This window comes from Aphis gossypii, chromosome X, assembly GCF_020184175.1.
Source record: "Aphis gossypii isolate Hap1 chromosome X, ASM2018417v2, whole genome shotgun sequence".
Taxonomy (NCBI): Eukaryota; Metazoa; Arthropoda; class Insecta; order Hemiptera; family Aphididae; genus Aphis; species Aphis gossypii.
This window is the reverse complement of record NC_065533.1, coordinates 22,491,046-22,510,544: the sequence shown is the minus strand read 5'-3', so window position 1 is coordinate 22,510,544 and position 19,499 is coordinate 22,491,046. Positions and strand designations below refer to the sequence as shown.

The 19,499-nt window shown below is 27.8% G+C and overlaps 2 protein-coding genes across 2 annotated transcripts; both read right to left on the bottom strand.

The window, feature by feature from the left end:
* Positions 1-65: 65 nt before the first annotated feature.
* LOC114120664 (zinc finger protein 239-like) lies at positions 66-18,317 on the bottom strand. Its single transcript, XM_027982635.2, has 5 exons — positions 17,800-18,317; positions 16,150-16,353; positions 15,891-16,046; positions 14,557-14,600; positions 66-2,537 (listed from the first exon to the last, which is right to left on the bottom strand). The coding sequence occupies exons 2-5, from the start codon at positions 16,321-16,323 to the stop codon at positions 1,223-1,225; spliced, it is 1,689 nt and encodes a 562-aa protein (XP_027838436.1). The 5' UTR covers positions 16,324-16,353; positions 17,800-18,317; the 3' UTR covers positions 66-1,222.
* On the bottom strand, positions 4,241-9,039 carry LOC114120665 (zinc finger protein 211-like). The gene has a single exon (XM_027982636.2). The coding sequence runs from the start codon at positions 9,013-9,015 to the stop codon at positions 7,774-7,776; it is 1,242 nt and encodes a 413-aa protein (XP_027838437.1). The 5' UTR covers positions 9,016-9,039; the 3' UTR covers positions 4,241-7,773.
* Positions 18,318-19,499: the final 1,182 nt, after the last annotated feature.

Below are 19,499 nucleotides of genomic sequence, written 5' to 3'. Positions count from 1 at the left end.
CTACATAAATTAATTAATGGTAACAACAGGTTCAATATTAAAAAAATAAATAAATAAAACATAAATTCTACTAGGTAGTCATTTTTATTGTGAATACATATTATGTTAAGAAGATGTGGTGCATTTATTGTATACCTCCTTCTACACAAGTATCATGGGAATAAATATTTTAGAATTGACCTATTATTAAATTAAACATAAGAATATTATATATTACGTTGGATTAATTTCAATTAAGTATACTGATGCCAAGTAGCAGGAAAAAAATCATTAAACTTTTAATAAATCAATAATCCCTAAAACACTATCAAGTAACTTGTAGTTGGTATATTAAATTTTACCCAACCATTAAACAAAATCATTCTTCTTTTAACCAGGTATTATTATTTTTAACAAATTTATCTAATTTTAAAAATTTTTAAATCAAAGCATTGATTTTAAAATTAAATCTCATCTATAAATGTATTACTTAATAATAGGTCAACAAATTCTAATATTGATTGAAAGCCCAATAATGATCTTACAAAACGAAAAACAAAAAAATGTATTATACTTTACATAATATGATAAACAATAACATAATATCGCACTAAGGTATTTATTTTTACAAATTCCTAATGAAATTCAATTCAGTTAAGAATACATACAAAGTGTTATACACTATTAACATTAAAACGTATGAATCATTTACTCACATATATTTTAATAATAAAAATACTTAATTACATATATTCACATTCTTTTGCAGTTTCAAACTCGGTAATAAGAAAAATATAAATTGAAAATATTTTGAAACTAGCAAATTATTGAAATAGAGTTTATAAGAAATAACCTTTAGTTACTTTTCTCTAGCCCATGTGGATTTAGTAATTATTTGTTCCTATATAAGTATTTTGGAAAAGGAACTTTGACTAATTAAAAATAATACAACTTTTAAGAATGTTATTTAAAAATATATAACATAAAAAAATACAGTAAAATACAAAAAAAATATTTTTATATACAAATATTTATATAATATTATATTAAAATTATGATTTAATCTAAAATCAAAATACGGAGGGGTCTATCAGTTCAGTGTCGTTAGGTCGGTGATGACGGTTGAGTTGGAGTTAGAGTTATTGTTGGTGGTGTCATCATCGTCGTCGTCGTCGTCGTCGTCATCATCGTCGTCGTCGTCGTCGTCGTCTCCTGTTATGCTTTCCGCCACCGCCGCCTTATGTCATTCGTCATCAGCCATTCCCGTTTCCGGCGACGAGAAGAACATGTTTTTCCGCTTTCCCGGCTTAAAGTGCAGCATTTCGTGCTTGCGCGTATCGCACATCTGCACAAACCCTCGACCGCACACACTACACTTGAACGGTTTTTCACCCGTGTGAGTCCGGATGTGCAACGTCAGATCGTACCGCTTCCGGCATTTTTTATCGCAGTGCGGACATTGGTAGTTTCGGGTATCTGTATGGACGATCATGTGGGCGTCGTGCGACCCCTTGGTCTTAAAAGATTTGCTGCAAAGCACGCACGAGAACGGCCTTTGGTTATAGTGGACAGCGTTAACGTGCACGTCAAGTTGTGATTTTTGTGCAAACCGCTTATGGCATATGTCGCACACGAAACGCTTGTCGTGCTTGGTCTGATGCACGCCCAGCTGCTGCTTGGTGTAACACGTGAAGTCGCAGTGGGTGCAGTGCACATTCTTTTTGGCGGTGTGCGTCAGCAGGTGGTTCATAGCGGACGCTTTATTCTTGTACATGTTGCCACATACGTCACATGCAAAACGCACTTGCTTAGAGTCGATCGTGTGCGTGGTGTGCACCTTGGAGTGTTTCTCCTCCAGGTGGTCCTTGAACTCGTCGATAGATGGGAAACTGATACGGCACAGGTCACACTCATACATCTTGTACTCAGGGTGCCGTTTTTGGAAGTGCCGTAACAGATTATACCGGGTCTTAAACACAGTCGCGCATATCTGGCACATGGTCTCCTGCTGCTGTTCGTCTTCATCTGCGGTACCTCCGTCCAACGAACTGCTCACGTACAATTGCCGCACGTGCATGCTGTTTAGCTGGTTGGAGTCCTCGTCCTCATCTTCGTCCTCGTCTTCGTTATCGTTTTCATCGTCCACTTCGCCGTCGTTTCCGTTGCTCCCGTCGCCATCCTTTTGCAGATCATCTATTTCTCCACCTTCGGGGCCATTGACATTGAGTTCATTTAAATTCGGTTTGAAGTCATCATTACTGTCGTGATTATTAGTTAAATCGTCTCCTTCACAAATGGAGGTGGAGTTTACGTCGGGGTCGTTTATTACGTGGGAGTCGTTTGGCAACTGGTGGTGAATTACGTCGTTACTGTCTTCTACCATAACGTCGTACTCTTGTTTCGGTACCACGAGGTCACCTACTGACATATCATCTAGCCGATGGCAATTCATCAACCCATTTATGTCGTCCTCGATGCCTGCTGCATTCAAGTACATGTTGTCGTCCACGGAATCATTATCCACTTCTCTTTCGAACATCATGGAAGAGATTTCTTCGCTGTAAAAAAACATGGTCGTTTTAATAACACATTTGAAAATAACTCTAATCGCATTAAAAATAATAGCATAAGTACTATATTTTATGATTATCCTGAGCAATTCTTTTATGAAACAACATTCATTATTTCAAAATATATTAACGTTTTTGAAAATCGTATTTACATATTAACTTTTAGTAAAAATAAAGTATACATTTTTTGTTATTTTTTAAGTTTTTACTTTTTTGAGTCCTAACCTAACCATGTCTAACATACATTTTTATATTCTGGAGCAGAATATTTTTTGGAATATTTTGATAAATAAAAATTGAAATTTGGAAGAGTACTTAGTTAATGAGTTGTAAGTGTTTAAATTTTTGTTTATGGAAGTAGCAGACTAACATCTTGCGGAGCATCTCTATAACTCACTGCTCTGTTACCTACTCTAATACCCATAATTCATGAATTACTTGTCACAATTCAGATTTTCTATGTATCAAAATATTCTAAAAATATTTTGATATTTTGTTTCAGACTATGTCATTAAAAATATACGCTGTCATTGATAAAGTAAAAAACTTAATAAATAATAACGATAAAAAATAGTTTAATAACATAAAAAGAATTTAATATAATGAGTGTTGTTCGGTAAAAAATTATCTCGTATTAAATTACATATTATGGTAGATTCAGTTAAACTTAATTATCGTTCATTCTTTTTATTTGAGAAAGAGAATTACTTCATCATTGCCACGCTTTTAAAAATTATGTAATTAGGTACTTATGTACTTATATTATTGTTTATTACTTATAAATTATAATTCATAATTAAACTCTACATTTGATACACTTATTATGAGTTTTGTTTAAAAAATTAGAAAGTTCAATATGACAATTACTACTATTTATTTAAATCATTAAGTTATTAGTTAATTAATATTTTTATTTTTATAAAAATTTAGTGTAGTTACTACCTCATATTATAACTTCTTAAATTATCTACGTACTTATACAAGAGCTGCAGTAAATTGCAATACTATTTTTCTTTGACATAATCTGATTAAAAAAAATATGTTAGCTAATTGCTACATAATGAATAGAATAAGTTTTATAAAATGTCTTTATATCTTTATACACACAAATTAAAATTATAAAACCAAGTATTTAATTATGTTAAACAATTTATATTTTAACACAGAAAAAAGCCTTCTAATTGCTATTTATAAGAAACCTTAAGAAACAGTGACTAATCTTATCCCATTTATATAAATCACTTTAAAATCTATATTATTTGGTTTATTTATAACTTAATTAATATAAAATAATTGACACCAGATAGCCTTAAAAAGTAATTGTGTAGATTTTTTTTTGTAATAATTGAAAAACTATAGTAATTAATTATTCACTGACCTGTTTTGAAACAAATATATTTAACTTTTTTTATAATTAAGATAGTGATTAACTTCCAGATTTGGAGTATGTATTTTACTATACTTTTTTTTTTATTTTTATTTTTAATTTAGTGTATTATTCTTTGATTTTTCAAAAAAAAATAAATGTATTTATTAATGTTCAAGCCAATGAATACACAGTAAAAATTAATAATATTATTCTCAAATATTGAATTAAAATACTCAATAGTCAAACCCATACAACTTAATAGGTAATAACAATTATGTCTAAGACAATAATTTTAGGTTAAAAATAAAAAAATAAGACCATAATAAATAATATAATATATAATATTGTACCATATTAAGTATATAACTAAAATAATATACAAATTAATTGATTAATTTTAGTACCAAAACATACTTGCTACACAGCTATTTAATACCAAATTACACATAATATGAAATATTAATACTAAATCGGTTAATTTAAAAAAAAATATTCTACAATTATCAACCATCAAATAAAGCTTTATTGAATCATAATTCACAAGATAAGTAGTATTATAATATTATTTTGAATAATTATAAAAATATAATATTTAAAATTTATTAAGTAGAAAAATATGATAACATTTAAAATTTAGATATATATTTAAACATTTAGTACATGAAATAGTGGTTAATAATGTTCATAAAAATACATTAAACATAACATTAAATAAGAATGAAACTACAATAAAATATTAACTTAAGATAAATAAGACAAAGCCACCCAGGATATAAAGAGCATTGTTGACATTAATTTTGTCTTATTGTCAATGTAGGATAATATTATTATTAAACTTGAATGCATAAAGCTGTTGAATTTCAAAAATAATTTTAAGAGCAAATTTGTTAACTTTTTCATTATTAGGTTATTTAACATAATAATTTACTACAGAAATAACTCAATAATATGTATTTAAGACTTAAAAGATGCATGCTGTAATATACTCTATAAGTAGCTTTGTATTTAAATAGTATGTCTTAATCTTTAGCTTTTATTTCCAATAAGATAAATATAAAATAATATCAGTCAAAAGCCGAAAAAAAACCACCATATAGAAGTAAATATTTTATTAATAGATAGTATTTAAACATAAAAAATTAATTACTAGTGAAAAAGTTAAAAATGGCATTTTAAAAATAACAACTTTATTTGACTTTCCCTCTCTTATATAAGAGGAACGTAAGGCAACAATAACCAATTTTTGTTGAGTTTAATCAGACTATATCGTTAGATAAATTAATATTTGTCAACTTTAATTTTGGTGATTGGCTGAAGATAAATAATTGCTTTATACCAGTGGTTTTCAAACTTTTATTACACACGGCACACCGTAAACTTCAAAAAATGTTCACGGCATTCTGACCTTTTTTTAGATAAACAAAATTGTTTTGAATTAATTATTAATTTATTTTCTTATTACATAATTCAATGCAATCAGTAATTTATGGAAAAACCACGGTACAATAAGTGGATACTCGCGGCACACTGTGTGCCGCGGCACCCAGTTTGAAAACCACTGCTTTATACTGAGTTAAGCAAAATGAAAAAGAGGTGGTTATTGGAATTATAAAGTCGTTTTCTTGAAAGCATTGGACTTTTTGATGCACATTATCCACACTTATTGCTGGTGATATGTATATAACATACCGCACCAAAAGTAATTTTTAAAAGAATCAAAGAATAGATACAATTTATATTGTAGAGGTAGATATGAAATTATTGAGATATTCCTATGACTACAAATAATATCAAAAAAAAAAAAATTTTAAATAAGAAAATACAAAACAAAAAATAGTATAGTTACCAAACTGTTGTATGGCACACAATACCCTGTAATATTATATAATATAATGGAGTAAAAAATTGTACAATTAGTTGCTTTAAATCTAATAGTTATTTTATAATAAATGTTTTTTAATTAACCTTTTTTTAACAACTATATACTGGACGATTATTAACATTAATTTAATTGAAAAAATAAATAAATCCTAAATAATACTTAAATAAAAAATTAATATTAGCATTAATTGGTTGATTATTATTATAAATAAGTATCCTACTTTTAAAAGCAGTGGTGACCAAATGTATGAAAAGACATGTGTTTGCTTGACAATTTTAAAATGTAAGAATTTTTTATACTTTGTATTATATTTTTTTACAAAACCTACTTGAAAGGTAATCAACATATAAAAATTAATTAAGTAGGGCTTGGAATTTTTAAAAAGCTAATATGTACATGCACGAAAAATGATTAAATATAAAAAAGAATTTAATATAAAATTGTAAAAATAATTTTTAGAGCACGGACAAATGTACAACATCTTAAGTCTTGCACGGTTATTGATCAACAGAGAAAAATACACTATTATATAGATTATAGAACAACACACAATAATACTTTAACAATTAATGATGATAAAAGATTTACAGCATATAAACGATTAATACAAAATATTATGTTATAGTATTAGTGTGATTAAAACTAAATACACTCCATGTTATTATTCAATAATTAGTCAATAGTAACAACAACAATCAATAACTACATTCATAATTAAAAAAAAAAATATTGCAAATTATGTCTGAAAAAACATCAGTTTTTTTCATGAAACAATAAAATATGCAGTATGCACACAAATTATATAAAAAAAAAAATTAAGAAATAACAAAAATATGCATTAAAAATTTTTTTTTTAAACTTGTATAAAATGGATTTTTAATTGATCTATTATAGGAGCTCACAAATTATTTTAAAATTATATCAAAAAAAAAAAAATAAATAAGACTATACAGGACTTTAATTAATTAAAAAATCATTAAAATCTAATTAAAAAAAAACTCAAATGTATGATACTCGCCTTGGTAGGTATGCGATTGATTGGAATTTACATCAGAATATTCAAGAAACAGAAAAAAAATTAATATAAAATAAAAATGGAAAAATTTAATCATAGTTACAATGTTCATATGTGTTTACTGTGTGGCCATAACTTGTAGAAAAAAGTATGATTATTGATTTTTATTTTCATAATTTTTAATAGATAACCAAGTGACAGAAAAATACAGGTAAGCATACATGATATTGGAAATCTACTGTAATAATGGTTAGTGTTTTTATGCATTTAATACTATCATTATCTACAGGCTGCTATATAGATTTATTTTTAGACAAGTTATGCATAATGCATTAAAGTAGATAGAAAAATAAATATTTTCAATTTTTGTTTTTTAAGAGATCATTATTAAATTAAATTTCTAATAGGGTCTGCTAAAAATTAAATTCTAAAACTTTCATACACTATTTACAAACCTGAACTAAAAATTAATTCACGTGTCATACAAATTAACGGATTAAAAACAACTTCCCTATAAGATTCATTTAGCCACCACTACCAAAAATGTTATACTAATAAATAATAACTAGTTATAAATAATATTCTAAGTTTTACTTTACTTTAGGATTTTAAAAAGAAGAAACATTCATAACACAAATATAATATTTTTTTTTTAATAGTGATATTATATAAAATAAATATTTTAGCTAAACAATTAATTTTTTATCTCAAATTTGAGTTTTTTTAAAATATATTGTTATTTTTTCAACTAAGGAGATATCAGGTGATACATATTTAATTTTCTATGAAATTATAAAAATAATAGTAATTTGATGAGTTCTTTTGCTTAACACTTATGCATCACAATGAAGATATTTATTTTTAATTTAGTTATAATCATACTTCAATGTAAAATAACTTTATGCCCAAGGAAATCGATATTTCAATATATATTATAAATTACAATAACATTCATTATTCACTGTGAACCTCTTTGGTTATCAACAGTTGTTGAAATAAATTCTAATTGAGGTATATTTTCAAATGAATGTTGAGTTCCATGAACTCGTCCATGCTGTTTTAAATGTTTTTTCAATTTAAATGTGTCTCCACATATAGTACATTGAAAAGGTCTTTCTGAACTATGTACTGCTGTATGACCTTTAAGTGTACCACTACGCAAGAATGCTTTACCACATACTGCACATATATAGTTGCGCACTCCAGTATGATGGGTTAAATGTGCAACTAAATGACATCTTCTGATAAAACTTTTGTCACAATATTCACATTTATGTGATTTTATACTTTCGTGCATTTGTTTCCAATGAATTTTCATCGATGACCTTTGGGCAAAACTTTTACCACATGTTTCACAAACAAACGGTCGTTCGCCAGTATGTGTACGTCTATGATCATCAACATTGCGTTTTTCAGAAAATGAACGTCCACAAATGTCACACTGATAACTACGAACTTTATGATGGAAACATACAGTATGCCGTCTTAAAAATGCTGCTGTACGGAACGATTTACTACAAATTTTACAAGCATATGGTTTTTCACCGGTGTGCACCCTCATATGATACACAAACTTGTATCTTCTACCTTCAACATTATAGTTACACTGATCGCATTTGTAATATAATTTGTTATCTATTATAACTTTATACTTATCATAAATGTCGTCTTTTGGAATTGGTTTTTTATCATTTAGCATAATATGTGAACGAACGTGTTTTGAAGCTAAGTGCTTAGAAGGAAATTGTTCATTACAATAAAAACACTTGAAATCTTCAATACCAGACTTTTCATCAGATTCATTAAGTTCATCTTTTATGTCTTCCAAATTATTCTCTTTTTTTAAGTCCATTTCATTATCACTTTTTTGTTCAGGTGAATTTGATTCAACACAATTACTGCTGAACTGTTCTGAATTTAAAGAATCATTTTTTAGTTGTTCATCAAAATCAGATTCATTAGCAAATATATCACCATAGCTTTTAGTTACACCAACACGTTTACTTCTTCGTTTAGTACTCTGTACATTATGCAATTTTTGATCATGCTCTAACTTTTCAAATGAGGATTTAAAAGAAACATTACATATTATGCATAATACATCATAATTATCTTTTAAGTCTTGTGTTGTTTTTGTATTGCTTACATTAACTATGCTTGAAAGATTTTTATCTGAACAGTTTTCCTCGTCATTTAACATTTTAAAATTATCTGTGTACCCTTCACTTACATATTTTATTGGCAATATATTAGACTGAACACCATGAACATCACGGTCATGCTTCACTTTATCTCTAATCTTTAAAAACTTTTCGAAACAAAATGAACAGGAATAATTGTTTGATAGAGAAGTTTCTTTAGTAGGAATTATTCTCAATGTTCCTTCTGGTTCTGTCAAGTCAATGTACCTGGAAAACCAAATGGGCATAGAAATTATTTTGCCCTAGTTTGTTTTCATACATCCATAGTTATATATAAAAGTAAAAGAATATTTTTTCTTTTTGATTTCGTGAATTATGAATAACAAAATCCATTTGTATACCATCTTGAACACTGTTAAAATTGTATATGTTTACAGCAAAAATATTTCCGACATTGAGTTTATTTTTATGAGTTGACAGCATGAATATTTCCATCTTACTTCTGTTTTTATATCCTTGGAAGTACTTAAAAATATATTTTAACAATGAAAGATTATAAAAACTTATATTTCACAGTCAATAACTGAAAAAAAAATGATAACTGATAACCGTATAAAACTCTATTAAGTACAACATGGAAGTTAAGTAATTCCCCAATATAAATAAAATTTTGGTTTATAAATATTCATAATTCGTCATTGACACAAAAAAAATCTCATATGTGCTTAAACCTAATTTTTCAGGAGAGATGAAAAACGTTTTAAAAAAATCACAAGTCATCAATGATTAATAAAAATAGATTTAAAAAATGTAAAAAAAATATTAATTTTTATTCTGAAAAAAAAATTGATATATATGTATTTATCCTACAAATTGTAAATATTTCATCACATGGGAGATTATGTTAGGTTATTATTTTATTTTTTCTTTTGCCAAACACTACATAGGAGGTAATATCACATATGAACATGGAAAATCTCCCGTGTGTATATTTCATACACGACACTACATCTACTCTGCATGCCAATATCTCCTATGTAATTTTGACCAACATTTTAACCACATAAGAAGTATTCTATGATGGTGATGGCATATTGGAGTTTTTATCAAAATGACCACCCGCCTATTTTTTCTGAATCCATGGATACCAATACCTCAAAATCGCAAATTTGGCACATAGGAGGTTTTTTTCGTGTCAACAACAATATTATAAATAACAAAAAAAATTATTTCATAGTTTTCACTTAATAATAGAGAAATATATGTAAACTTATTTCAGACGGCTTTCTCTTCAAAATGCTATTTAAATTTAATTAAATTATGATAATTATTTATAATTAAAAAATACTTAGTTTCTTTTTTTAAAACAATTTTATATAAAAACTTATATAAATTAATTATCTTAATTTTCAATGATAAATTATTTGCTTCATTTGCTAAATTATTTGTATTTATAAAAATTAGGTGCAATTATAAGAAAATAAAAATATTATTTCTAGCTAATTGAATCATTGTTAACTATTACATAACTAACCAAGTTTAATTAAAATCAGTAATTTTAATAATTGTATAACATTGTAAAAAAAACTGATTATGTGCAAACAAAAATATTAAATAAAAATTAGTAAGTAATTCTATAACAATTAGTACAATAACTAAAGTAATTGCATTATAAATTTTAATTCATATATATTTTTTTAATACATTAAAAATGTAAAGAAAATTTTGAAATATTTATTTAAATGAATTAACATTTAATGTTCTAAGATGCATGCAAAATAAAATTACTGCAGACACAAGACTAGATTTTTAAAATGTCTAAGATTAATAATTATTATTCCTGATAAAATATATATAGGTATATTTTATGTATCAGTTTTTGAAAAAATAAAACAAGAATTTAATGAGAATTGTAAATATTATATTGGATTATAAAATTTTTATGAAGTATTGTACACTCAAGTTTAATATAAGTAAAGTGTAATGCAAACAATTTTGGTGATAACTGATTATATTTTATGTTCACTACAAAATTTAAGGCACTGACAATTAAGATTTTTTGACACTTTTAATTTGATCTAATTTGTGTATCTACTCAACTAAAAGATGATGTACAAGTATGAAAAATTATACGTAACTAAGTAAAAGAGTGTATCTTTAATCATTTATAAATAAATTAATATTATAAGTTTTTTTTTTTTTTATATATTTATGATTATTCTATCTTTTACAAATCTATTATACTAAACATGTATTTAGTAATATTATGTATAGGTATAGTTGTAAAAAATGTATTAATTTAAGCATGATATAATTTTATAGTTCATACTACATACTCCACAAAAATATTATTGTGAGATCGAATTGATTTAAATAACAGAATAAGATAAAAATGTTAAATTCTGCGTCAAAAAGAATTATTTTTAAACAATTTACATTAAAACATAAAACCACAGTTTAAATAAATTGTGATGAAATATTTTTATAAAATTGTCTAGAATTGAATTTCTATACATTTATAATATATTTTTATGATTTATATACTTAAAAAAAAATTAAAGAATTTACATTTTTCAAAAATAAAATAAAACCATAAATATTATAAACCAATGTACCTGAATTAATCAAAAGTTCAACAAAAAATTAATTTTTTTGTGAATAACAAAAATATTTTATTAACAGGATAGTTTAAATTGTTACTGTTCAATTTGGTAAACAAATGAAATTGTATGGCTTTCTTATCATGACCAGTAGTTGAGCACTAGACTATAGTTAAACAAATACTCTAAAATCATAATTATTATAACACATACGTAGGTATTTTTACATATTGTGTTTATAATATAACTTGATGACATAATGTGTTTCATTTTTTAATATTTGTCAGAATTATGTTTGAAGTTATGTATTATTATAAATTCTTTTTTAAACATTTAATTATTAAAAATAAGTTTTATTTAATGAGATTCTAACATTAATATTAAAATTACTCAACAATTAAAATACATTGTGTAGATATATTATTATACATTTGTTTTAGTGTATTATTTTTATAATATTTAATAATTTAGTTTGAAGTTGGATAAAATTAATATAATTATAAAAAAAATATGTATAAGATGTTGAAACATTTTAAAACTATTTTAAACAGAAAAACCATTTATTATTAGTTTTAATATTTATCAGTTAAAATAAAATTTGTGTTTAGATAAATATAATTTATATTTAAACAAATAATCAATAACTAAATTAATATACATAATACTTAATTAAATTGCATTTTTAAAATTGTTTATTTAAATATAGAAAAGATTATTTAATTTAATTTTAAGACTATTTAGAATCTAATAATTATAATATAAGTTAATAACATGTTTAATTTACAAAAGCAACAAGTACAATCAATGTTTTAGAACCTTAAAAATACTGATCTACTATTTCAGAAATTATGAATATTAATATTACTTTATTAATTAAAAATACCATTTTATTCCTAAAATGATTTTATCGTTGATCAATAGTTGTGCTTCAACTACCTTACATTTTTACATATAAATTAAAAGCAAAAAAAATATTACTTTTTAAATAAAAAGCATCTATAAAATATAAATTTAAATTATAGTCCGCTGATTATCTAACGATTACAATTTTGAAACAATAGATACCTAAAACATTTTTTTTTTCTTGAGGGGGTTAAGAGGAAATAAAATTAGAAAAGTTATTATTTAACTGAATAAATAAATATAAATACTTTAACACTAAATTTTGAATTTTACTGGTATTAATTATTCAAAGAGAAGTTCAGAGTGCAATTATATTGGTTAAATAATTTAAATAAATGTATTTATGTATAAAAATAAATATGTTTATATGTTAACAACAATTTATTGTATAATATATATAAATTATAGTGAGAAAGTTTGAACTTTTAATCAAATAATTAAAGACTAGTCGAATATTTAAATTTTTTTAAATACATATATTATGCTAATTATTAACCAATGCATGCATTTCAATGTTCAAAAATAATTCATTTCATATCTGAATTCTAAATAGTCACTATTACAATATAAAGATAGATATTATAATTATTATCTTCAAAGGTATTTGTTGACTAAGAGGATACACCTGCATGTACTGTCACTGCCTTAAAAATATTTGGCATAATTAATTTGTGTTCTTGAGTTCCAATAATGTATAATATTTTTTAATAACTGAGTCAATTGACTTATTTTCATATTGTAAGATAAAAACAAAAACAATATTTTCTCTGGGTTTTTTTAATATTTTAATTTTTTTTTTAGTAAATTGTACAAATTTTTAAATAATATCTTACAAACTCATAAACTGCTTAAAATTCAAATATTGTAAAAACTCATGAGAAAACAAAGTTAATGTACTTTAAAAATGATAATAGGTCAATTCACTTTTTATTAAAGCTTACTTTTAGCAAAATTGGAGCTGCTGGACACAGATTTGCTTTGTTGTAGGTTTGTAAGAAGCAAACAACACCGCTGTATAATAATCGAGTCCCTATACTTGAAGGGAAAAAATTTGTATGCTAATTGAGTCCCAGGTACAAACGGGACATATGCTAATTGAGTCCCAGGTACAAACGGGACATATGCTAATTGAGTCCGAGGATTATTTTGAGTAAAATATAAAATCAACATATATAAAAATTAGAAAAAGAAAAAGATGAAGTATATAAGAAATTATATAAAAGAAAAAGAAATCCAACATCAAATGCAGCGGTTGCGATCAAACACAATAACTATTTTTGAATATATACAATGCTTATACCATACATTTTTACCAATATAAAAAATGTTATTTTATCATTATTTACATTTATTAAATTATACACAAATTACTCATACTGTATTTTATCCCTAAATTATTATATATTTATGTTATAAAATATTTATAAAACAACATTTTTAACCATACCTGTAGAATTTTTTGCTACAGACTATAAAAAGTCTAAAAATGGGAAGGAAAATGTTTGTTTTTTTTTTTTTGAATTTGACGAGACTTAGTTAGTATTAAAACAAGGACTCAATTAGTTTTATACCTAAAACTTCACTGAACTCAATTGATATATACCCTAAAACAACCCAGGACTCAATTTGTCATAAAGGTTTTACTGGGACTCAGTTTGTTTGCAGCCAACAACACATGCGAGTGTAGCAAATTCTCAACTAAAAATTATAAATTATTAAATAAAGATTTAAAATATCAAAGTATAAAAATAAACATAATATAATAAAATGTAAGTATATTAAATAATTGAAATAATACTTTTAGAAAATGAACTATATAAATATAGGTAATATACTTATTTAGATATTTTATTTACAACTGTGTGTATTTTATTTTAAGTATTAAGATTTTATGATATTATGAACTAACAAAAACCACAGATTTATTAACCTATGTGTAGATAAAGATAGACTAGAAAATTATTTAATATGTAAATAAATTAACACATTTCCTAGTTAAATAACTAAAATATTGTTATATTTTAAACCCTATGTTATATCAGATAATCAACGTTTCTATAAAAATCGAAATATATATTAAATAAATAAATATCTTACCTTTTTAATGTTTGATGTAGCCTTTCATCTTCTTGAATAATATCCTATAATATACATAAAGAAAAAAAAACATTATTATCTGAAAACAATCAACTATAAATTGTAGTATACATAGTAAATATTTGTACATCAAACAAGTCACTACCACTCTAATGTTTTGTTTATATTCATATTTCAATAACTTAAATATTATACATTTATACATTTACAACCATATTCACAAACATTTGATACTGTAAAACTGTATGTTAATAATGAGATAAGGATAACTCGGAGGATAACTATTCAATATAAAAAACCTGTTGATTAAATTTAGTTTTATAAATTAGTAAATGCAGTTAGATTAACTACATACTGTAACGGTTATCTGCAGAGATCATAATTGAATAATATTAAGTAGTTAGTTAATATAAGCTTGAACATACTAAATAATCAATAATAATAACAATTATTCCAATAAATTGTACAAAATACAATAGGAAAAGTGAGTATTGACTAAACTTTTACCAGTGCCAATTATTAGGATTTGCTCTTTATATAAAAAATAAATAAATAAAAACTATAAAAATTATAATTTTACCTAAAAACCATAAAAGGTAATTTATGTAAAAATTGTAGACTTATGTTTTAAATGTAGCAGTATAGTCCCATATCGGTATAAGAGTCATCAACCTTACTTTTCTTTAGTTAAATTATAGTTATAACCAGGCTTGGAAATTCATGCATTTACATATTTAAAGACTGTATATATTGCTTTTGTAAAAAGCAAAGGCATAAAATGTCAAAAAAAAAAAAATGGTTACCTACTGTTTGTAAAGATATTATAATATTATCATTATAAAACAGTGGTTTAAACAAAATTTCCAGTAACTAGAAGTTTTAACACAAAAAATATATTTTATCTTAATCATATTTTCTGAAGTTAAATAAGTCAATAGGAGATAATTAAAGTTATCCTAATGCTATCCTCCACAATACTATATGTATACAATGTAAAAATAATCCCAAAAAATAGTCAGTCATTTATATGCACGTATAGAACAGAACATAAGATACTGCTCACAATCTTTTTAAAGCAGTGGTGGAAGGGAACCCCCCTTATTCCCTTATGAGGTTCAACTTGGATAATGCTGCTTAGATACATTTCCGTAAGTTAATAAAAAATATGTCAATATAAATGAACTAGATATATTTATAAATAAAAATCGTTAATTATAATTTGAAATTAGATAGGTATATTAAGCCTGGCACTTACAGGTATTTTATCTTAAGTAAAAAGTATACAATTTATTGTCAAAATTATTTATTTAATTAAATTTTTAAAATAACATTACCTCTTTGCACTCATTTTGTTCAAAATGAATAGGTTCAAACATATTTCTAAGTTTTTGGTCTGCATCAGTGCTGCACTCATATAATTCATTCCATACAAGCACAGCAGAAGCACAATGATAACATACTCTTTTTGGCAATAGATCATTTTCACAAATCTATAAAATATAAAATTAATTATGAATACAACAGATATATACCAAACACAAAATATTTTGTATTTAATATAATATAAAATTATAATTAAAATGTATACGATACATTTATAAATGGAAGATGAGTTTTTATTTTGTTTTCTAACATATGATCGGCTCCTTCATCAGCATATATTGGAATCAAATTTTCATCAAAATTTGCACATAATCTGCATAAATCATTTATAGAACATGATGGCATATTTATTTCTTGATTATCAGCCATATTAACTTCATTCATTTTGATTTTGATTCTTGACAAGTTACTTAACTAAACAATAAAATATCAACATTAAATAATATTTAATATATACCTAAAGCTTATTTCATAGTTGCACACATCATACATTCATACACTATCCTTTTTTCATTAGCATTGTATTCAGTTACTTATAGTCTATATATCACACGTGGAATAAGCCTAGTAAACATGAAATATTTTATTTTAAAAACCTGACGATAAGAACCTATTTATTAACACTAATACATTAACAGTAGTCCTATTTATCTTAATCAGTATTTTTTTCAAATATATTAGTACTCAAAAAATTTGTAAATAATGATAACCACCATTCATGTATTATTGTTGACAAGTTTAGGTAAAGAATCTAGTTAAACAGTATAAAAATGTAAAAATATCTATCATAAATTAGTTATTTTAAAAGGAATTTTTTTTACCATGTATTGTGTGATAATAATGAAATATACTTATCTATACTGAATTCAACAAACTTAAGATTAAAAAGTTAACGTTTGGTGAAGGAATCTAGGTAATAAATAATTGAACAAATTTACGAATCATTGCATATCACATAAATTTTAAAACGCTCATAACTTGCTTCAAAATTATAATATATAAAAAAAGGCAGGTACCCGGGATAAGTAAGTTATACATAAACACATAAACAACACAGGTAGGTAGAACAGCTCCTCAAGTATTAAGTAACATTTTATGAAGTTGACACATAACAGACGTGAGATACTCACCTCAGAGCGTACGTAATCAATAGAAATCTACATGAAAATACTAAAAGATATTGAAAACAAATATCCTAGAAAAGACATCTATGACATTAAAATTCTTCTGCAATGGTTAATATTTTCGAGCACTTGTTATTACCTACTGGTCACTATATGGGCGTGAGTTTAGTTATTTTTTGGCACGCCATGAACAATACATTATAACAGATGCTAGGTAGGTATCACCTAAATGGAGGCGCTTAGTGCATAGACCTTTTCTCTTACTAAAAACAATATTATTATGGATAATGTTGTATACGAGAATAGTTTTTTTTTTCTATAAAAAACGTCCTTTCGATATTTTCTCCCCCCGGGTATTCGATCAACGGGAATAACTAATTTTGGCACGGATTTCCGTGTTTCTCGCAGAGGTCTGTGGTGAACGAACCAAAACGCCCACAAACAGACGACTATGATTTCCGCGTCACGTCGAAACGGGTAAGCGGCCCGAGTGCTGCCAACCACGGAACTACGGCAAATCGGGACACGGAGTCGCGCACCCACACACTGGTGGTCCACCGCGGACGACCGTTGTGGGTGTCCCAACAAACCCGAGACGCCGAGTGGGCACCCATTTTACTACATTTAGCGGTGTCCCGGGCGTGGACGGTAAAGACGGAGACGACGCGAAAAGCGTCGTGCGAAGAAGACCGGAAACAAAAAAAAACGACCGTAAACGGCCGACGCGCGTACTCACCCGGAATCCGCTGTTCTCGGGCCGTTCGTCGACGACCGCCCGTCAATTCGCCGAACTTCCGTTGCTTACGTCATTACGTCGTCGCCGTCGTCGTCGTCGGACACTGTACGCCGACCGTACCTCAAAAGACATAGGGCCCCGCACAGGGCCACTCCGTTGGCGGCAGACGACGATTCGCGGAGCGCGGGACGATCCGGGACGAACAATCGAAATTGGCGCGAATGGCCCTCGTCGTCGCGGCGGCGGCGGCTGCGGCTGCGTTACGGCGACAACGAGCGCGGCACGGCCGGACGTCGTGTTGGCCCCGTCGTACAGCAACGAAAACGGGCTAAATATGGCGGCGGACGACCGGACCAGTGACGGCGTTTACGGTAATACGGTTAGCGAACAGCGAGGGGGATGCGGCGTCGGCGTCGGCACCTCTTGTTGCGACGTTCCGCGGCGGCGAACGGTCGGGCGGGGGGAATGTGGCGGGACTAACCGCGACAATCGAGTCTGGCGCGCGGGCTGGTGTTAGGTGGTGGCCGATGCGCGCGTGTGTGTGTGTGTGCGTGCGTGCGTGTGTGTGCGTGTCTAGAGGCGACGGATGTGGCGGTGGTTACAGAGTTGACCGGCCTGCGGGAACGGTCGGTCGGGGTTGGGCGGGGTAAGAGTTGTGTGTACGTGAGTGACCGGAGTGCGAATGAACGGCGACCCGGTCACACGACGTCGACATGTGTTCCACTGGCGTACGACGAGCCGCATGTCGTTTTTTATACGGCGCTTGGTACGGAGTCGCAGCGAGCGGGCCGCAGTAGTTATTGTCACATGACAAAATAAACAATGTTTTTTTTTTTTTGTCATATTGTGTGTTGTCACCGCCACAGATAACGATACCGATTTACGGTGTAAAAACGATGCGTTGCGATTGGTTGCCGTCGTTTCGCGACGATCGGACAATATTATTATTAAGTCAATCGCGTTGCAGCGGAAATACGTAAAAAACAACTGAAAAAAAAAAAACTAAACGATAGACGCTCAACGCGGTGACGACTACGTTCTCGCCGCGCTACGAACAATCGTAACCGTTGCCGGCGCCGAACACAAAGGTCTCGTCGTCACGAAATCGTTGCGACGAACGATATCGTATGGAAATATGAAAATAAATTATTAATAGGCACCCACTACCCAACGATCGCTACATTCGACGTATTACGGTTGACGATTATGTCGATATTAAAAAATATAATAACCTCGTTTTTGTTTTAATCGCCTACGAGAGTTGTGGATCTTGTCGTATTTTACGCACAAAAATCGTGTTGTACAAACACTGCCGTTAAAAAAAAAAAAAAAAAATCTCTTTTTATATTTTTAACCAGCGCTTCGCTGGCCGACGCGCATCGTCGTCTGAATTAATGTTTTTTTTTTTTTTCGAAGACGTTCAGTCGTTTTGGCGAAATGGTTATCGTCACGACGTTACCGACGTTAACCCGCTATAGAGTAACGCATATTATAATATTATTACTCTATGCGTTAACCTTAAACACACAGATTTCTATATAATAATATGACCGTGAAGATTAGAGATATCGATATTAGATTATCTCTAATCTTCATGATAATTGACGTTTAGTACAGAAGTCTATGACCTTAAAACATAATAATATCATCGTCCATTAACGATGTCGACGACTTGACGTTGTAGTCGTGTGATCGTTATT